Here is a 22,206-nt window from a genome sequence, read left to right as displayed (position 1 = left end):
TCTTTAACCTTAATATGAGCAATACTAATAGGGATAACCACTACCTGATGACTGCCTACTCACACTCAACCATGACACTATAAAGTTTCAAACAGAATACATCTGGTCTCAGGCTTTGGTAGACATATAAGTCATTTGGGTACATTGATGAACATAGTGACCTACAGTTGAGCTTTGAGGTATTTCTAGAAATCAACAAATGCTGTTGCAAGTTTGTCAGAGTAGTCGTCTTAACTACGTAATTTCATGTTAAAAGATGTGGAAAGTCCCTGCCAGTGAATTCAAGGCCTGAGATCTTCGGCCAATCAGTTTGTCCATACAGCAACCAAAAGGAAGTGACTTTGTGACACAGAAAAAGAGCACGCCAGTGTGGGCCCTGAGAGGAAATGACTTGCACTGTGCATGAGCCTGAGATCACAGGCCGTGTCTGCTCGTCTCCGCTCTATCAGTCGTGGCTGAACCCTCAACTAACTCATTGAACTTCCGACTGTACGTTAAACATCAACCAGTAAAACATGGTGACAAATACCAGCCAATACGAATGGCTCTGTCGGTGAAAAAAAAGCGTTCCTTCGGTCATTTACAACAGTCGTATACGAAGATGTGCATCCAAGACCTCTGTAACAAGTAAGTTTCTTCACCTTGATGTCTTTGTAGTCCTCCTAGAAATCCATTCAAATGTCTGCAACATCTTTGATGTACGAAAGAGTATTTTGTTATCAGTTTATTTGCTGCCAAATTCATGTCTAAACTTCTTGTTGATTCAACTACTACTTGAAATTTTAAAGTTGTAAAGTTGCAAAAAAAAGAAGTGAACGTAACTCCCACAAGTTTGGGGGTTACTACAGTATTGTGAGCTAGTACTGTGATAGACCATGTGTGTTGGGTTACATAAAGTAAATGGGATACATTTTTAAAACGTACATTGAGAAGGTGGGTAGTTTGTGGTTGTAGACTGAAATGAATCAAATTACAGTTCTACCTATGAGTGTTGTCCACATAATGTATAATCTGTTGTTTAACTCTGGTCATGTGGCTCTGGTCAAATTTAGGTTGCAGATTTAATGTTAAGAAAACGTAATTTCAAACAAACATGTTTTTCATTCATAATGATTTAGTGAATTGTAGGGAAAGTCCCTGCCGTACTCAAGGCCACAACATGGATGTTACATTACACCTTTACCACTAAACTCCTACCCCATGTAAATAGTGTTTACATGACCTTTTCAGACAGGGTACACTTGCGTTTCTACACATTAAAATGTGGGGGCACATCCAGCAGACTGTGAAACTATGTTGTTCTGACTAACCTGTGTAGGCAGATGTTTGAAAGAAACCGTTGATGGAGGCTGTGTTACATGTGTACATCATCTCCCATTTAAAGCAGGACTCAAACTGTATTTACAAGGACATCTGTTGTTAAGTGAAGTGTACATCCGACTCTTGGTGATTCTATGGCCATCTCTCGCCATACGCGAAAGACTGTCCATGAATTTTCTTGTCAATGTTTCTTCCAGGGAAGGTTGCCATGTCTTTCCCCAACTCTCCCCATTATATGGCTTGGGACTCACACATGCGTTCACACCTACGGCCAATTTGGCATGTCCAATCCACCTAACCTGGATGCTTTGGACTTGTGTGGGGGAAACCAGAGCATCCGGAGAAAACCCACGCAGACACGGGGAGAAAATGCAAACTCCACATAGCAAGGACTCCAGGCTCGAAGTGCACATGTTAGATGACAGGAAATAAAGGAAGGATGTACGTGCAGAACAAAAATAATAACTGAAACTGCTGCCCACAGATTATTTTCTTACCTTTGGTTTCTAACATAAATTAACATAAGAAAACGGTCCCCTCAGTGAGAAAACCTTAAGTAGCTTGAGATAAATCAATTTAAAAATGTATGTTTTTATATTAGATTATACTTGAATCTTGTATAATTAAAACTTTTTGTAGCAGCATAAAGTCCAGTCCACTTTGCAGCCAAGAACCGCCCATTTAACAGTCACATTTATCGCTGTTTGGTGAATTTTTGCAGCTGAAATCCAGGCATTTCAATAGAAATCTATGCGATTGGGAATTTCGCGTGAGGGAAAAAGATTTCACAACAAGGTTAAGTTCTTCAGCTGCGTTGACCAACAGAAAGCTGTTTGGTTTTTAAAGTGATTTCTGTGTGAGCTGTGTAATAGACAATGGACCATTTTGCCTGCAATTTCGCCAATTTGATCACACATTTAGAAAGGTAGAGACTGTCTGATTGACATGTTTAGTGACCAATGAGAGTTTGTTTTGTTTGATGTGTCATTTAGGCTGGGTAAATGTAAAATGACTGATATTACCATAATAGACCAGCATGAAAAAAATTGACCCAGCAGTCTGTGAACAGCTGTACAGAAAACACCAGATAGAATTAGCGGACAAGTACCAATTATCTCATAGACATAGTAGAATATAGAGACATCTAGTGTACTTACTGTACTATTAATATTTCATGCCACTAATCTGGCAAATCCTGATTAGTTCATCCTCAGAAGCACTAATTTTATCATTGTACCATATAAATCTAGATAAATAAAGACTAGCCTAAACCAGACTAGACAACCTGGCACACTGGTGGCTAGCTGTCACAACTTTGCTTGAGTAACATATTTTCATCATTAAAGTCAAAAGTGAAGATATTAGTGATCATGTTAGCTAGCTGTTGGCTTTGTTAACTCTGATGAACTGGATGGATGACATCTTAGATTTATTATAAAATCAAACTGACTTTCATTTGTCACTTCTCGTACTCAAAATTGTCTGGTTGCTCAGTAAAAGGTGTCTTTCAGCATTTAGTTATGTCGTTTTGGTCACGTTGGGTGGTTATTTGCCTCCACGTCATGCATTAAAATCATTTAATGCACAGCTAGCCATTTATTAACTATTACTTACTCACCCACACTTTAAGAGCAGGTCAAGTATTGGTCACTGATGGAATAATTGAAAAATGTCACGAACAGTAAACTATCTTGTGTGGAAACTCTGACACACCACTAAGGTATGATGTAGTATATTGCTTTCTGAAACTGAATAATGCTATCTCAAATGGAAAAAAAACCTTTATTAATAATCTTTAATCAAAATGTAATAACTTGCTCTGCCTCTGAAACAACTTTACTTTTCCTCTGAATTCATCATAACAATGTGGGTGGGGAAAATAGCCAAATACGTTTCAGTGCCCTTATTCTTTTTCTTGTGGACTGGTTGGCTTGAACTTTTGTACTTTCAAAATTAAAACTACATTAGAGAAGAACACTGAAGATGTGTTTTCATTCCGTAATGGTTCAGTTTACCATATTTCCTTCTTCAGTTCCCACATTTCTGGTCTTTTTCTGACTGATTCAAGTTATTATACAGATTTTTTTTTATCTAAATGGAATAATTTGATCCCCCTCCAAAGCACTGCGGCTTCTTCTCCAACCATGTGGCTCCATCCTGGCATGTAATGCCCACTTTTCATAATCCAGTCGATTCTGGATGGATAATCAAGATCTTTTACATTCTTACCCTCTGAAATTCACATCACATTTAAAAAATAAATTCACTTGTAAACTGTGTTTGAGCTCCCAGCACTTCATGCTAAGCAGCACATGGAGTTACATTTCAACCAGCAGGATCAGGAAGTTGTTTGAATAAGGCTGAAATCTTCCCCACCCCACCCTGCTTTTTTTCTTTTTTTTTTGCTGTTTATATAGAACATGACTATCATGTGCCACACTGTGGATCATTGTGTTGTTGTTGTTTTTTTTTTTTGGTTGTTTTTTTTTTTTTTGGAGATTTACGATTAATACTTCATAGCTTAGAGCAACCCATGTGTTTGTTTACAGTAGCAGGGCATTGCTGGGTCATTCTGAGTAATAGGTTACTTTAAAAAATGCAGTTGTTTATCAATATGGTTACACACTGCTTGATGTTTACTATTTTGTTTCCATTATATATAATACTATTCCAAAGAAAAAAGATACTTATTTTTAATCTTCAATCAAAATCATAACAACATGGGAGTGGAAAATAAGTTGGATAAGGTTTGGATACAAACCAAACTTTAAACTGATTAATATGTGTAGGGAAGTGTAGGGAAAATATGTTATGTACAACATTTTTTTTTTTTTTTTTTTGAGGCATTACATTAAAACTTTTATTGAAAATGGTAATAAACAATTTTCAAAATCATACGAACATATTTTTTTATTAGATTTTTTAGCTTTTAAAAAATATTTTTGTTTTTGCGTAGCACAAACAGTGCAGGATCAGTTATGCAGCCTTTTTAATACTTTGGGTCAAGAGGATGTTCAAACAATAGTGAGGCTGGCTTAGTAAACACCACTAAAAAACAACACACTCTCATTGCAATTTGTAACTATTTTACGTTTTGCTGATTTGATGGCTAATTTGTATGAATTAGTACAATGTTTTTGTATGATCTGCTTAGACCCAGTGATTTTTACTGTAGTTCTTTTAATTTCCATGAAGTGAAGTCTATAAGAAGGTCAAGAGCACTTTTCTGACAGTGCCACACTAAACTTCTACTTAACTCCTAAAAATAGGATCCTCTTGCCACGCTCCTGAACCATAATTCTTTGGTTGGATATTATAATGTCATGATGAGATGCACTACGCTACCATTAGACTGCTCATTTAGTTCACAATTGTCCCATGGGATTCTAATCTCGCCACTCCACCCAGTGTTAGATGGACATTCCTCTGTTCCCATCTATATCTGCTGACTGGCACTCAGACGTCCAGCATTACATGTCGGATAAGCAAATTCCGCTGTACGCTCGACAGCCCAGGAGGGGTTTGAACTTTCCAAAGGAAATGTAGAGTTTCCTGTACTTTCAGTGTCCTGGCCAGATTCAAGGTTTGAAAATTTTGTGGTGGAGACGAGTATGTCGTCAACTCTTGGTAATCTCTAGTCTCTTCGGGCAATATGTTTAGAGAGAGTACAGCAGTGCAGAGCATCAGAAGATGCGTCAGCAGAAGGTAAGCGTTGATTGTGGACTGAGCGTGCAGTTTGAGGATTGTGGGACACTGTGGGTGGGTGTTTGGAGAAGTTTGTTTGGAGTTGAGTTCTTAACTGAAGTACAATTATGTGGTGTTTATGATCACATATTACTGTTTGTGATTATGTAGTCATATTCCTATGAATGCTCTTGATATTACTAATACGTTTTGTGGAAATTGTGGATCTATAGCTGGAATTTTATTAGAGTTCCAGTGATTGTTCGTCTCTTTAGACGGTGTTGATTGTTAGGTCTCTTTAGACGGTTGTTGTGTTTTTTCATTGTTTATGATAATAGACTGTCTGTGTCATCTCTATGTTTTGACTGAGTTTGCTCACTTTGTTTATAAGCATGTCCTTTTAATTTGTTATGTCTGTAATTTGTTATGTCTGGTTCCAGTATTATCGGTTTTGATGTTGAAGGTTTTTGTTTATCATTTAGTTTTGCACAGTGGTTCTCACTTTTAAAATTAGGCTACCTCATTTATCCAGGTTTAGCTCTTTGTTTCAAGTAACATTATCTATTTCCAACAATATAGACATATGAAAAACGATCTGGTATTTTCAAAAGATACTTTCATATACTTAGCTTAGACAGTGTATCCTCACAGCAATTACATACAATAGATTGCTTGCCGCTGCATAAACACAGTTGCGTAAACGCTGCAGCTTATATGCTTAGTAAATCACTCCACGAGACTGTTAAACATGACTCTTAGTTTAAACTGTTGTGATTGCTCATTTAGAAATTAATAAGCAAACTACACAATACAGATATATGGTAAAGTGTTCACTTATCTTAGATGTTGAGTTCAGATGCTTTCTGAAAGCAGACTGCTAACAGCAAACACTACCAGCAACCAATCAACTGCGCTAACTATGTGATTACTACTAATAAAATGAGTTCAGGACCTATCAGCCTGCTCCATCTAGAGTTTCATGACAGAACTAGGTATGGATTTTGAAGCCTAAATACAATCGGCAGAAGTAAAAAGCTAAAAGTGAGCTATAAACAAACTACACCATGTTCGCTCGAATTCAAGGTCACCCTCACTAAGCTTCTGACAACTCTTTCAGTCCTTATTTAAAAAACATTTTCCCTTAAGCCTTGAGTCAGAAGAGTTTACCTGTATGGCCTGATGACATTTAATCTCCCTGACAACTTCTGTAGTCCCATTTAGCCTCTTGTTAGGAACCTCATTTTTCAAGACACGTAAAACTTAAAAAATGCACAAGGAGGTATTACTGATGTATTTTATGTTGTAGAATAAAATGTGAAAATATCTGTTCATAACTTTATTTCAGTAATTTAACCGAAAAACATTAAAAAAAAACCCATTGACTTCAGGACGATGGAGCCAGAAGTGCTAAAATGCTAACTCGTTTCTGGGATTTGGCCTACAAAAATATCATCCCTATTAAAGGTACGCTGGAATTCTGACCTCTCTATTGCCATCTGTGATAGAAATATAAAATTGCATGTTATTTGCGGAGGAACATTATTTCAGTTTATTACATCAGAAGTGCATGGGTGAATCTGATGGTTTGAGGTTTACCCATGGTTGCCTATCAACATTATGTCAAAGAGAATCTAATTATCTACACCAAGATCACTGATAATAAGAAAGTTCTACAAGATGTTTATCTGAAAATATGTCATCAGAGCATATAAGCATATCTGCTGCCATTGTTAGTTGTAGGTTTACCACAGATTTTTTTGGCTCGACAATTCTTTCAAATAAAATGAGAAATCCTCTGTAATGTAGGCCTATCTTTATGTAGAGATGCCCAACAGTACAGAGAGAGCTTAAGAATAGGCCTACTAACTTGTAAAGTAAAGTTTATTAAGACAAACTTTAAAAGTTGGTGTGTCAGAGCTCTGAAACTTAGCTTAACAGGTTAACTTAACTTAATGTAGGTTATAAACTTTAAATTGAAAGGTTTGAAAATTTCTGCAGCAGGAGGAGAGATTTGATTTTGAAAGTTATATTTGCTTTGAATAGTGTTTTATACAGATAATATCATGATATAGTCTGAATATCAGCACAGTTGTAATTTGGCCGTAGACATGTGGCCACAGGTGTTGTGGCTGTTGGGATGTTGCTAGGTGGTTACTAGAGTGTTCTTGGTGGGTGTATAGATGTTTTTACCCCCTGCAGTATGGTGATCATGAAATAAGACACCCCAGCCCTTCCCTATAGAAAGGTAATAGTTGAGTATAAGGCTAAACAACATTGCCTTTCCTGCTTTCAGAAACATGGCTGCTACAGTGGTCTCCTGGCCCGTTCCCATGAGGGCTATTGGAGCTCAGAATCTACTCACCATGCCGGGAGGAGTCACCTCATCTGGATATCTGCACAAGAAAGGAGGAAGCCAGTTCAGCCTGATGAAATGTGAGTTTTGCATGGCTTGCTGGAATCCATCAGTCAATAGACAAAACATCAAACATGTGGAACAAAAAAATGTTTTTGGTCAGTCTTGAACACAAAGTGCAAAACAAACATTTCAGAAAATTTGAAATAAATTCATGTTGGTTTGAAATGACATGATGGTGAATAAATAATGATCAAATTTGGGGATGAATAACACTTTTTAAAGGGATAGTTCACCCAAAAATGAAAATTTGATGTTTATCTGCTTACCCCCAGAGCATCCAAGATGTAGGTGTCTTTGTTTCTTCAGTAGAACACAAATGATGATTTTTAACTCCAACCGCTGCCGTCTGCCAGTCAAATAATGCGAGTGGATGGGAACCTCTACTATAAGAGTAAATAAAACTTGCATAGACAAGTCAAAATTAAACCCTGCGGCTCGTGACGACACACTGATGTCCTAAGACACGAAACGATCGGTTTGTGCGAGAAACCGAACAGTATTTATATAATTTTTTAACTCTAATACACCACTATGTCCAACTGCATTCAGCATTCGCTTAGTGAGGTCTGATCGTGCTCTGACAGCGGCAGTGATGTCTAGCACTCATTGAAGTATATGCGCGAGACATCACTGTCGTTGTCAGAGCGCGATCAGTTGGACATAGTGGTGTTTTAGAGTTAAAAAATTATTTAAATACTGTTCGGTTTCTCACACAAACCGATCGTTTCGTGTCTTAGGACATCAATGTGTCGTCACGAGCTGCAGGGTTTAATTTGGATTTGTCTATGCAAGTTTTATTTACTCTTATAGTAGAGGTTCCCATCCACTCGCATTATTTGACTGACAGACGGCAACGGTTGCAGTTAAAAATCATCATTTGTGTTCTACTGAAGAAACAAAGTCACTTACATCTGGGATGCGCTGGGGGTAAGCAGATAAACATCAAATTTTCATTTTTGGGTGAACTATCCCTTTATGGTATACCCTCAGGAATAATTCATCCATGGACAGGTTCATTTATGTAGAAACGTAGTAGCAACTCACAGGGCAGTTTTATACAGCGTTATAGTCCAATGCAAACCAATAGCTATTAAGCATCAATTTAGGCTAATGTTGTAATACAATGTTTTTGAAATATTACCAACAATTAACCCCAAAATGTAATGGTGGTTAAGGTTATTCCATGCAGGAGTTCAAGAGATAGTTCACCCAAAAATGAAAATTCTGTCATCATTTACTCCCCCTCAAGTTGTCCCAAACCTTTCTTTGTTCTGCTGTACACAAATTAAGATATTTGGAAGAATGTTTGTAACCAAACAGATCTCGCCTCCCTTTGACTACCATAGGTTTGGTTACAAACATTCTTCCAAATATCTTCCAGAACAAAGAAATTCATACATGTTTGGAACTACTTGAGGGTGAGTAAATGATGACAGAGTTTTTATTTTTGGGTGAACTATCTCTTTAAATCGTTTTTCATTTTTTCACTAACCTGGAATATTCTGTAAAATTTTACAATAAGGATCAGTTTGTTTAAGGGCCCCTATTATACTTTTTTTAGAGGGCCTGCTAGAATAGGTTTACATGATGATATGAAAGAACGTTTTATGTATCCGCTTTCACTCTCTGTCTAAACTTTCTGTCAGATTCGTTTTCTTTTAAAACCCGCCGTCCAAAAAGCTTAGTCTGCTCTGAGCGGCTTAGAGCGTGTGTCGGAAATGTAAGACAGGTGGTGAAAACAGATGCTGCAACAATGTATATTATAAAAAGAAGTAAATTATACAATTATGTAAAGTTGACCCCATAAACAAAATTATGAACCTGCATGAGCATAATGAGGGCCCTTTAACTAATGTTAACAAATGGAACCTTACTGTAAAGTGTTACAAAATATTCCCGTGAGAAGTGAATGTTGAAGTATTATAAACACTTCTCCATTTATGTACTGAAGAGAAATAAATTGATTGTCTGCCAATTCCACAGGGCCGCTTCGCTTCATTATAATCCACAAAGGCTGCGTCTACTATTTCAAGAGTAGTACTTCTGCCGCACCGCAAGGAGCTTTCTCCCTCAGTGGCTACAACAGGTTGGTTATTCTGCATATTTCCATTGGTTATTTCCACCAGTTCACATCAGTTTCCCTTACAACACTGCATTTGCTCATATGAAGTTCAGGAGCATCTGTGGTCATTCAGGCAGAGAAAGTTTCAGTAGCCCACCTCTCTTACTAAGTTTTGCAATCTGTATGTTAAGTTAAGCAGTGGCCATCTCAGCGCTATCGCAGGCCACATCCTGTCCACAGCTGTGCTTTTTTCATGCAGCCTTTTTAAGTGCAAGAGTTTCGATTCTGCACAGAATTGGCCTTCGTATGTGTTTCCTGTACATTTCAATGCATGTTGTATGTTCAGTTTAATGTCACATGTTCCGTGATGTCAATGTTATGGAAAGAGCGGTGAATCCTGCAGTAGTTTTTCCTAAGCAGGTTGACTGTGCCATATGGTGAACGTGTAATTATTGTGAGTAAAAATAGCCCTCTAAATTAATACAGCAGAGCACAGGGAGTGTTCGCGGATGAGCAAGACCTTCCCTTGTGAAAAAAGAAGTACACTTTAGCATACTTTTAAGTGTACTTAATATGGAAATAATATACTCTAAAAGAATATTCATAATTGTGAACTGAATGTAATGTTTTCGGACACTTAATTGCATGTTAATTGCAATTATGAACCGTTTAGCCATGTATCTGAAAAACTATTGGTTAAAGCACACTTTAAAAAAATCTTTGTATGGTGGGGTTTGTTCAAATCACTTACCCTCAATTTAAGCATTCATTATTATTATTATTAAAATATTAAAATAATAGTGATGCTTGACCTTGGAAGCAGTGTTATTTTAGTTTTTATTTTAGCTTTATTATAGTTTTATTCAAATTTTGAATAAACTTTTATTATTATGTTACTTGTAGTTGAATTTTTCATAATTTCATTATGTGCTTTTGTCGTTTTATTAGGGTATTTTTGTTTGTTTGTTTTAATATTGCTATTTATTTAGTTTTTAGTTTTTTAGTATTTTTTAGTATTTATTTAATTTTAGTGCTTCAACTTAAACTTATTTCAATTTATTATAATGGCAACATTTCTACTTTTCCTTTAGTTTACATTTTTCAATATTTATATTTTATTTTATCTCAGCTTTATTTCAATTAACAGAAATATTGAAATGTTAGTGAATGATAAGAATCCTGCTTGGAAGCACCGCTAATGATCAGCAATCAAAAGGTTAAAAAGTGATGTTTAGTGAATAAACGTGTTAAAATAAAAAATGAAAAAAACTTACTGACCCCATTTGAACCGTAGTGTTGTGTACATTTAAATTAAAAACCATTAACCATTGTTCTTGTTAATCACCATCAATTTAACTTCCCAACGTTGCTTTTTATGCTTGTTAGAGTTCTGCGGGCAGCAGAGGAGACGACATCTAGCAACGTTTTCCCTTTTAAGATCGTCCATTTCAGTAAGAGACACCGTACGTGGTATTTCTCAGCAGCGAGTGAGGATGAAAGAAGGGTGAGAACACCTCAAACAGCATTGCACAACTATGATTTTTTTATCAATTAAAATAAAATGCAAAAATAAATTCAACTTAAATGTGTATTTTTTCATTCTGACAGAAATGGATGAGGCACTTAAGAAAAGAAATCAACCATTATAACGATAAAAGAGATTTGCCACTTCCAAGGTAAACCTACAATCTGCTCACTTTAAATGAACACCACTGAAAAGCTCAATCACAGATATCAGATATTACGTCATGCTGCACATATAACACATTATGCTTACACAACATGGTTTTTACCTCCCTTCTTTTTTTCTAGGGATTTTTTTTTCCACATGACAGTTGTCACCTCTTCCTCTTTCTTTCAGTCACAGCTTGTTAATGTAATTCTTCATCGACGTGGTCTGAGTCACTTTTCTCACGAATTTCTTGTGTGTTTTAATAGTGATGACTTGGATTCTGAAAGCATATATGGGCATTTAGAGGAACCGCTGGAGATCAATCCTACTGAAGATGACCCTGAAGCAGGTATGAGTGACATGCAGGGCTTTAAAATCACTATGCTTTTATACTGACTGTAACAATTATTATAAATATAATAATCTAAAAAATGTTGTGGCAACACTTTATTTTACATTGTCCTTGTTGCACATATTACGTATAGTTACTATAGTAATTACAATGAATTGTCCATAATTATATGCTACTTGTAGTTAATATTACTCAGTACTTAAATATTTAAATATAAATATTATATACTCAAATATTTAATTTTATTTTATTTAACAATGAATTTAACAATGCATTAACTAATGCATCTTTTTACAATCATGCATGAGCATTTAAATTAATTTATGTTTTCATTTCATTTATTTTTAAAGTAATTTTCATTTCATTTAATGTCATTTAATTATTTTATTTTATTTAGATTACATGACACAAGATGAAGACAGTGATGGAGAAGACGTATCACCAACGTCAGCAGGTAGATGCTTGATTCTTTGTAATTTCTTGGCATATATTATTGATTATCACATTTCAGTACATCACTGTAGTTGCATTCAGATTGCCTGAGAATATCTACCTTTGACAACACCCACTTAGTGGAATTACTGTTTGATGTTTTTTCCAGGTCGACCCACGGTTCCACCTCCACCATACCCACCACCACCTGTTCCTTTTCAGCCATCTAGAGAAAGCCGTCTCAAAGGACCTCCACCTCCACTACCCCCTCCGTTCAAAAAACCTTCAGCCAAAGGTCCTCCTCCGCCCCTACCGTACGCCCCACATCTAGAAAAACCAGACTCGCACATGTCAAGCAGAGGCCCCATTGGTCCCATGCCTCCTTTACCCCCACCAAACAGCATAAAGCCAATGTCAGGCCCGTTTTCCACAATGCCCGCTTTCGAGAAGAAGCCGAACGCCTCTCTCATTGGGAATACCCCGGCTACTTTACCCATCGTTGAGAACTTGCAAAAAGTGATTCTGAACTCTGGAAATAAACCATCGATTTCTAGCCAGCACTTGGGAGTGAAGTCCCCATCAGACCACAGGCCCGTCTCGCCTCACCTGTCTACTGCTGCAAATAACAGGACTCTGGGTCAGATACCCAAGCCTCCGTTACCAACCAAACCTAAGCCAAACAGACCCTCGTTCCAGTAAGTGTCTTTCAGTTTTCATTGCTGAGAACCTCCGTGTCTGTTTTGGTGTTTAGTTGAGATGAACCACACAGACTTTTATGGGGCTAAATACATTTGTGCTCATGCACAGTCCAGTTATAAAAACAGACGACAACCTAACCGCATTCTGTAAATGAAGTAACTATTTACCCACATGTGTGAGAGTTTAATATGTGAGAGGATGAAAGCATCAGGAGTGTCGCAAAATGCCTAAACATTCAGAATAAAAAAAACACTTTACAATTAGGTCTCATTTGTTAACATTAAATAATACATTAGCAATATGAGCAATATATTTTTACAGCATTAATGTTAGTTAATAAAAATGTTAGTTCACAGTGCATTTACTTAACAGATTCAACATTTGATCTTACAAATGTTTTAGTACATTTTGAGATTAACATTGACTGAGATTAATAAATGCTGTTGAAGTGTTGTTTATTATTAGTTCATGTTAACTAATGTTGACAAATGGAACCTTATTGTAAAGTGTTACCAAAAAATCCTTCCACGATAAAAACATCATTTAAAAAAAATCAACACATTTACTCTTTGTATTCTGGTTTCATAAAGATTTGAAAAACTTTTTTGCAATTTTCAATTTTAATGACTCTCAATACGGTCATATGGTCAAATAAAAATTAATAATATATTTACTTTACACCTTGAATACATGCGGGTGTACATACCTTAATCATTATTATAAATATTCTAATAAGTTGAATATTGAATGAATATTTATCTGATGTCGTATTAAACATTTTTCGAGGTAAATAGTATTTTTCATAAATTTTACGTTTTTGGAAATTCTCATGACATTTTGAAACCAGAGTTAACCTTGCTTACTCATGATGATATGATGATATGATCTCTTTTTTTTTTTTCTTCCTCCATATATCTGCGTGTTGGTCATACCACATGACATTGATTTGGTGAACAAAAGTTTTTGAAGTGAAGCATTTTTAAACATTTGTTTGTTTGTTCATTGTTAAATGTTAAATATGTATTTTGTAAGAAATAACATGTTCAACTACTTAAAATAATGTTAATTTTAAATAAAAAAAATGCTCATTACAGAAGAGATGTATTCAAGTGACTATAGCATTTTTAGATTTTTTTAGATTAATATAAAAAATAGAAAAAAGGCATCATGACAGTATATTTTTTCAGTCACTATTGTTACAGGCATTACTTGTGAGATAGTCATGACTTCTGTCACACCTTCTAGTAAACATTGCGCTATCATTCCTAAACACTGAATATGTATGAACATGACCTAAATGTCCACTGTGTTTTTCCAAGGTTATGATATTTAATATCTGTTCATTTGTATAAGACAATTGTCATTCATTTAGCTTGCTCTTATATATATATATATATATATATATGTGTGTGTGTGTGTGTGTGTGTGTGTATATATATATATATATATATATATATATATATATATATATATATATATATAAAACCTAAGAACTTTCACATTAGTAATCTTTAGACTCAAGGGTTATTTATACAAATTGTCTGTACCTTTCTTGTCAGAAGAGCATCGCCAGATGGACAGAGTTTTCGTTCTTCTATTGAAGAGAATCCTTTAAAAAAACGAGTGCCAGGCAAAATTAGTGAAGACTCAGACGATGATGACTATGAAAATGTAAGTTTACCTCGACCAATACGGTCATAACTTATTCCATTCTGTTTTTATTTAGGCAGATTTTGAAATGAAACACAAAGCATATTACGCAAAATGTGTAGGTGGTGCATGTGCAGGTGGAAACCCTGGAAGTCTTAGGACTGTGTACTTCTTGGTTATTTGAACAAAGTTTTGTTATTATGCAGTTTCTGCTTCAAAGTTTCATCGTGTTAAGGAGTGATGTTCATCATCTCTATAGCATCGTCTCTGTCTGTCTGTCTGTCTGTCTGTCTGTTAGCCGCTGCTGCTTTAGTGAAGTAGAAAACATGAGTCACTTCCTCAATGACACCCAAAATAGATTGTGTGGGATTTGGCATAATTTCTCAAACTATCTGTACTGTTTTGTTTTGCTGTTGCAACATTTACCAAGATTTTTTTTTTTTTTTTTTTTTAACTCATTTTCTCCTAACAGTAATAATACCTTTGGTCACATGTTTTTCTTATCAGGTGCAGTTGCCTCCCTCTGTCTTCGTGGATACGATGGAAACCAGTAATGTTGAAAGGTAAATCAAATATTTGTGTGAACAGAAATATGTGTGTGTACAGTTCCACCCCCTAGTGGAAATGAATTGTAATTGCACTGTAAACTGCATCAGTACTTTCTCTTTAACTGCTATTATTTTTGCTTGAGGACCAGAAATTACAAGTGTTGACCCGCCAGTTGAGAACCAATGATCTAGTCCATGCTTTGTTTGACTACAATATTAATTGCGTCTTCACTTACTGATTGCAGAATATTTAAGGAGATGTACAGCTTCCCACAAGACGGTCTGTACTGCATCCGAAAATCAGGAACAGGGAAAACATCACAGGTACTGTCAACTTAACATGCATATTCATGTATAATATATATAGACTGGCAACAGGATTTCTAGATTTAATTAGAAATTAAAAAAAATAATAATAAATAAATATGTTCAAAAATCAAATTTATCTGTTTATACATGTTCACTTTTTTCATATTTGACACAGGTGCTGGTTGTTTGGGACAAGGGTATAAACAAAGCCAGAAATTACAGGCTCTTTGAAGAGGTTAGTATTTTGCATGAGCTCTAAATCAGCAATACATGTAACTGTATGTTCTTATAATATAATCATCCTGAAAGTTGTTCACCAACACAAGATTTGCTATTACCAATGGACATGAACAAAATACTAACTGATAGTATTTCAAATTTGCCACATAACTTGACCCACATTATTTGGCATATAGTTTTTGCCCATAAAACAATAAAGCAGATGAACCCATTAATAGAGACCATATCATAGAGATCAGTAATTTACCATCTAGCAATGTCCCAGGAACCCCTATTAACCATAACGCAGCATGCTAAAAAACATTCAGAACACTGCGTTAATAAGTTTAGAATATTTAAGTACTGTCTTTCAAAGATCAAAGTGCAGATAAATTGAGTTTTTGTCTTGCAAAAGAAAGAAGTGATTCTGAACTGCCTGAAACTTGTCATCTTACTTCCTGCACAAACCTTTGTGGGTTTGTAACAAATTTGCATAATGCCAGCCTATGTCTTCATTGGCTGCCCACGAACAATGTCTTCTTTGACCCTCAAACACTGTAGTTGTAGATTGGGAGTGGAAGAGTTTGGTTTGTGTAGTCAACATGTCAAGAAGATATTGTTTTCTGCTCTGCAATAGCAAATCCACTTTGATGCACTTCCAAAGAATGAGGACTCAAAATGATATGGTAAAACCGACGCCATCCTTACTGTTTGTATCGCTGTGTATTAAAGGATTAGTTCACTTTAAAATGAAATTTACCCCAAGCTTTACTCACCCTCAAGCCATCCTAGGTGTATATGACTTTCTTCTTTCTGATGAACCAATCGGAGAAATATTAATAAATATCTTGACGCATCCGAGCTTTATAATGGCAGTGAACGGGTCCAACGAGCATTAAGCTGAAGAAAGTGCATCCACCCATCATAAACGTGTACTCAACACGGCTCCAGGGGGTTAATAAAGGCCTACTGAAGTGAAGCGTGGATATATTTGTAAAAAAATATCCACGTTTAACAAGTTATAAAGTAAAATATCTAGCTTCCGCCAGACCGCCTTCTGTATTCAACTTAGGAAGAAAGCTTAGCTCACGTCGCGTCAGTTATGCTTTTTTTCGTAAGTTGAATACAGAAGCAGAATACCAATCAGAGCAGAGCAGACCAATCACAACAGACTGGGCCGTCTGACCAATCAGAGCAGAGTCGACACATAGTAGTGAGCAGAGCAGTTAGTGGCTCCGGTAGTGATAATGCTAATGCTATTGAATGTTGAGGAAAAGCTACTCTAGCACCCTAATTTCTTAGTAATTAACCAAAATGTCAGAACAGATCATACTCATATTATAATTCTTTTATATTTGCAGGACCAGAGGGTTTACCTGGAGACAGATCTGACGTTCCCCTCTTTAGCTGCCCTGGTTGAACACTACCACTTCAACCCTCTGCCCAGCAGTAACAACTCTCTGCCCAACTACTCCCTGTGCTTACATAATACCTTATGGCTACATCCCACCCAGGTGACATCGGGCTCCTCTCCTGTGCTGAAACACCTACCCGCTCTGTGCAGCACAACCGCTGCTCTGTCCTGGACCAGACTACAGCAGACAGCTCCCTCTACTAGCTCAAGTTATCATCACACATGAGTGCAGAATGAACTGAATGCATCTCATGAGGATGTGTCGCCCGTTTTACTCTGAATATCATTTGGATAAGAAATTAGTGCAAATGAACGGTTCATTTAAATCCAGTGGGTCCATATGGACATATTAATAGTAAGTCTTACGAATTTTCAGGGAACTTCCCATTTTAGTTCGAGTTCCAGTGAATGTAACAGTATTGAATAGAAAATGTGTACATTAGTGCACGTATATAAAGCAGCTAATTCTGGCTAAGAATCGCCCACTTAAAGCAAGAATCATCTGACTGACATGTAATGTGATTAATAACAGTTTGCATTGGTTATACGTGGCATTTGGAGGAGGAGTTATCTGTTACAGTAAAATATCTAGTTTAATTGCTATTAAAGGTGCTCTGAGTGATCCTGGGTGGAGTAACTTCCTGTTGACGTTCAAAGTGTTGTCAAACAAAACAGAGGCTAGCTAGACCCTCCCTCCTCCTCCTCCTCCCCTCCCCTCCATGCTTCCTGAAACAGTCATGAACGCGCATTTAAAATCATTCTTGTCAGTTATTGGCTGGAGCATGTTTATTATGATTCGTGGTCCAGGCTGCACCAGTTTGTTTTTGTTGCCGTTTTCAGGAGCTTCTGGCGACTACAGAGACCGCGTTTTTTTACAGTGTGTTCAGGGGACAGGCAGCTAGCGGATAGTGAGGAGATGTTTGCTGTATGTCACAAAAAATGTTTTGGCCTAAAAACGCATGACATCGCTTAGAGCACCCTTAAGTGCCTCAAACAAAACTTTCAAAGATTTGAAGCCACAAATCTTGCACACTTCTCAAGTATATGCCCAGATCATATTTCTATCATAGACAGATGGATAGATGGATGGATGGCTGGATGGATGGATGGAAAGAGATTTTGTTTGCTGAAAGAATATTTATTGTTATTTTGCTGAAAGAATGTTTATTTTTAGGACTATTAGGATTTGTATTACTTTGCCATAATTGCATAATGACAATTTATTTAAATTGGGAAATATTTGTATCATGATAGATGTAGTATAATGCTACATTTTATTTACGCTTATAGTAAATAATAGTAAAAAATGTACTAAAAATAGCAAAAACATTGCTGTATTATAGTAATGATATGTAACAAAAATTCATTAAGAATAATGGAAATTACAAAAAAACAAATTATAGTATTGCACTACAGTAATGACAATTTGGGAAAACAAAAAAAAAAAACAAATCATAATGGTACTATAAATAGGCTTAACTTTTAATGCAAAAATGTATTTTTTCATTTTTTGATGAATGTATTTTGAGATTTACCCGACTGTATGAAAGCTTCTAATGAAATGACAGTTTAAGTCACAAAATTCATGTGATAGTGATGTCAGTCAGCTTTTGTTATCAAGTGCTGCACATGATCCATTATGACGGATCTGAATATCACACAGGAACCGCAGACACTGTTGTGCAATGCTTCTTCACTGAAAGATAACACATGGTTGTTTTTAATTCCAACATAAAAAAAGCCTGAATGTTATTGCAATATTTCGGTCATCTGTGTTACTTTATTGTATAAATGTTGTATTATATTGTACATTATATAAATCATGTAATAACTGGATGTTTTTGTTGTGTTTGTACTTATAACACTGTACACAGTTGTGAAGTGAATTATACACATTTAAAACAAAATACACATTGAAATTAAAAATCGTTTAGCACTGGAAAAGGCTTGTTTTACTTACTAATAACGCAATATAATTTTTTTCTCACATAACATTATTTAACCTCAAATCAATATTTATATTTGCTAAATTGTATGCTTTCAGACATGACAAAACTGGCAGATCTACCGCTTGAAAATGAAGACAGAATTCAAAATGGCCTTATATATACTAACTATTTCATAATTTATGTGAAACCAAAGTGAGCAATGCATTAAAGACTTCATAAAAGCATATTCTACAAATTACATAATTAATGACCTGAGTGTTTCAGTCAGTGTCCCAAGTCAATATGTTTCCCACACTATTTTAAATCTGTTATTTTCTATTCATTCTAGTCTTAGATTTACATTCAGAAACAGTTTACTTAAATCATGATTAAGGTAGAGATTTAATATGCAACAGAGAGACTATATTAAAGTGAAGCTGCTAAATAAATGATTATAATGGACGATGATTAAAATTTAGCGTGATTCTTTTCCTTAAGCAAATGGAAACTGAGCTGTAATAGCAGGACTTCCTGAAAGGAATCTTTCATGTCATAACTACCCATGATACACTATCATTCAAACGTCTGGGGTAAATAAGAAAAAGAAAGAAAGAAAGAAAGAAAGAAAGAAAGAAAGAAAGAAAGAAAGAAAGAAAGAAAGAAAGAAAGAAAGAAAGAATCATTTTACTCAGCAAGGACGCAAAAGTGACAGTAAATACATTGATAATGTTACAGAATATTTCTATTTCAAAAAAATTTTCTATTCATCAAAGAATCTTGTATCCTGAAAAATAAATGTATCACTGTTTCCACAAAAATATGAAGCATGACAACTATTTTCAACATTAATAATTATAAATGTTTCTTGAGCAGCAAATCCTCATATCAGAATGATTTCTGAAGGATCATGTGACACTGAAGACTGGAGTAATGATGCTGCAAATTCAACAGGAATAAAATACATTTTAAAATAAATTACATTAGAAAATAGTTCTTTTAAATTGCAATAATATTTCACAGTTTTTACTGTATTTTTACTGTTCATTTTACCCCGGCTTCCCCTGCGTCCCTTAGCAAGCACCACTAACCATTAAGTTATCACCTCACAAGATAAATAGTATATTAATTCCATATTCCTCAAAGCGTTAATCAAATGTGAGGAAGTGAAGATGTAGCAAATGAGAAGAGAAGACTCCAAGCTGTCAGGGCTGATGATTAATGAACAGGGTGAATATAGTGCTTGCTCACTGGTTTGTCTGGCTTCTGCTGACAGCATTGATCTTCTCTGAATAATGGATCAATATGCATGAAAGGTTTCAGTGTATGTTCTGCTCTGCTCATCTTTGTGTAAACCTGTTTTTAGAAAAAAAAAAACACCTTGAACTTTGATCACTATACTCTTCTTCTCAGATGTTTGATCCACTGTTCCTGATGTCTTTATTGTGCTCAAAGTGACCATATCCAGTACAGTCATATGCATCAGAATATTTTATATTTTATAAGTACTTTTGAAGAATTCATAACGATCTAGGTGGATTGATCCAAAATTCCAGCTGATCTGTCAAAATTTGTCAAAGGAACAGAAGCTTTATGCAAAAGATAATTGTCAAAAGGCTGCATTAAATCAATATGTAAGAGATTTCCATTCAACCCCACTTCAGTCTTGTTATTCTATATTATATTCTTACATTCTTATATAAATATTTATCTGATGACATAACATCCAGGTATAGGCACGCCCTCACATGATTATGATTGGTCGATTGATACGCTCAAATCTGATTGGCTAAAGAGTTTGACGGACACAAATACGAACTGGCCGGGAAGTATTGGGGTATGTTTACATGACAACTAGGTACTAAAAATCTAGATCCATAAAAACTAGAATTGAAAACATAAGAATAGAAAACATAAGAATTGATCCACGCCTATAGACTGTATAACACGTAATGTGCATGACTACACTGTTTTCACAAATTCACAATTTTGTTTAAACAGAGACAATAACGGTATCGTTTCCAAAAACGTACACTCCAAAGTTTGAGTTTTTTAGGCCCATTTCAGGCACGGGGCCATTTACGCGACACCGTTTTCATGTAAAAACTGAAAACTTAGTAGGCTATGCGTTTTGGTCGGTTAATTTACACAACAACAACGTTTTGGGGGCCTGGAAACACAAACTTTTGAAAACGGGTTTGAAAGTACAAGTTTTTGAAAATGATCCCATTATCCTCTCTGTGTAAACTACAAAAACATGAATTTGTGAAAACAGTGATGACATGTATTACGTGTTCAGTTTATAGGCGTGTAGTGTTTCTTTACAAAGTTACATTGCCAACTACTGGCCTGGCAGCATAATACAGCATATTTAAAGCTGCTGTCCGCAACTTTTTTTGTGTTCAAAATTGACAAAAATTATGTAATGCGAATGTACAACATGAATCCATTTTCCAAACCGTGTTTTTGTCTTACCCTGAATCATTATGGTACACTTATAATAAGTGTTTATATTCGGACTATGACCGGACTGGTAGGACCCGCTGCAGAGTATCACAGTAACTGCGTGACTCGCCATAGACATACACAGAGAAAAGTAGCTCCGGCTACAATGTTCTTCCGCAAGACTCGTGCAGTTCTGTTTATTAACCGTTAGAGGGCTAAAAATCGCGGACTGCAGCTTTAATCATTTTCGTGGATCTGTGTGAATGAGAATCATTTTGACAATGTTGTCATCTGTCCGGAAAAAACGCAAAGGAAAAAATGTTTCATTTTTAGTACATTGTTGTCCTGTACACAAACAAAATCCAAGGCGATTCACAAATGGAGGACGATTTGCACATTCCAACGCTATCTCACGGTAATCCGTACGTATTTTATGAGGTGGCTAATTCGTACGACCTCACTCATACAAATTCGTACGTTTTTTGCTAAATTGTATGTATTTGACCAGTTGCCGAATTCGTATAAATTCGTACGAAAGACCTACCCCTAACCCCGCCCCTAAACCTACCTGTCATTGGGGTTTAGACAAATCGTATGAATTTGTACGAGTGAGGTCGTACCAATGAGGTCGAATTAGCCACCTCGTAAAATTCAGTAACAAATTCGTAAATTTTAAACGTTCAAAACTTTATTGAGACCAATCTGCCTCTATATTTATTGGCATTGCTAAACATCCATGCAAACTGTGATTAAAAGGTTCTTTACAGAAAAAAAAAAAGTTCTTCAGATTATTAAAAAGTTCTACAAAAAATGAAAAAAAAAAAAAAAAAAAGTTCTTTAATAGCTTCACTGTGAAACCCCACTTTTGGAACCTTTATTTTTAAATGAGTAGTTGCTATAGTCAAAGGAACAGGAGTTTCTATAAAAATTTACTATTTTGCTTAGTTATTGTGCTTAGTTATTTTTAATCAGATTAAAAACTTTAATTATCCATAATTAGCTGACCTTCAGTTTGGTATGGTACCAAAACATTGGCCTATCCCTCAATTTAAACTGACA

General features: G+C 35.6%; 1 protein-coding gene across 1 annotated transcript; it reads left to right on the top strand.

Moving 5' to 3' along the window:
• The first annotated feature begins 318 nt into the window (after nt 1-318).
• Nucleotides 319-17,399, top strand: sh3bp2 (SH3-domain binding protein 2). The gene is given in 14 exon segments (XM_048175056.1): nt 319-627; nt 7,298-7,437; nt 9,404-9,506; nt 10,869-10,986; nt 11,091-11,158; nt 11,421-11,503; nt 11,904-11,960; nt 12,108-12,633; nt 14,197-14,308; nt 14,795-14,850; nt 15,081-15,159; nt 15,320-15,379; nt 16,725-16,850; nt 16,852-17,399. Coding segments are annotated over 14 exon segments (1,644 nt in total). The 5' UTR covers nt 319-541; the 3' UTR covers nt 16,882-17,399.
• Nucleotides 17,400-22,206: the final 4,807 nt, after the last annotated feature.

This window comes from Megalobrama amblycephala, linkage group LG2, assembly GCF_018812025.1.
Source record: "Megalobrama amblycephala isolate DHTTF-2021 linkage group LG2, ASM1881202v1, whole genome shotgun sequence".
Taxonomy (NCBI): domain Eukaryota; kingdom Metazoa; phylum Chordata; class Actinopteri; order Cypriniformes; family Xenocyprididae; genus Megalobrama; species Megalobrama amblycephala.
Note: the sequence above shows the minus strand (reverse complement) of the source record. Positions and strands in the feature narration are given on the sequence as shown.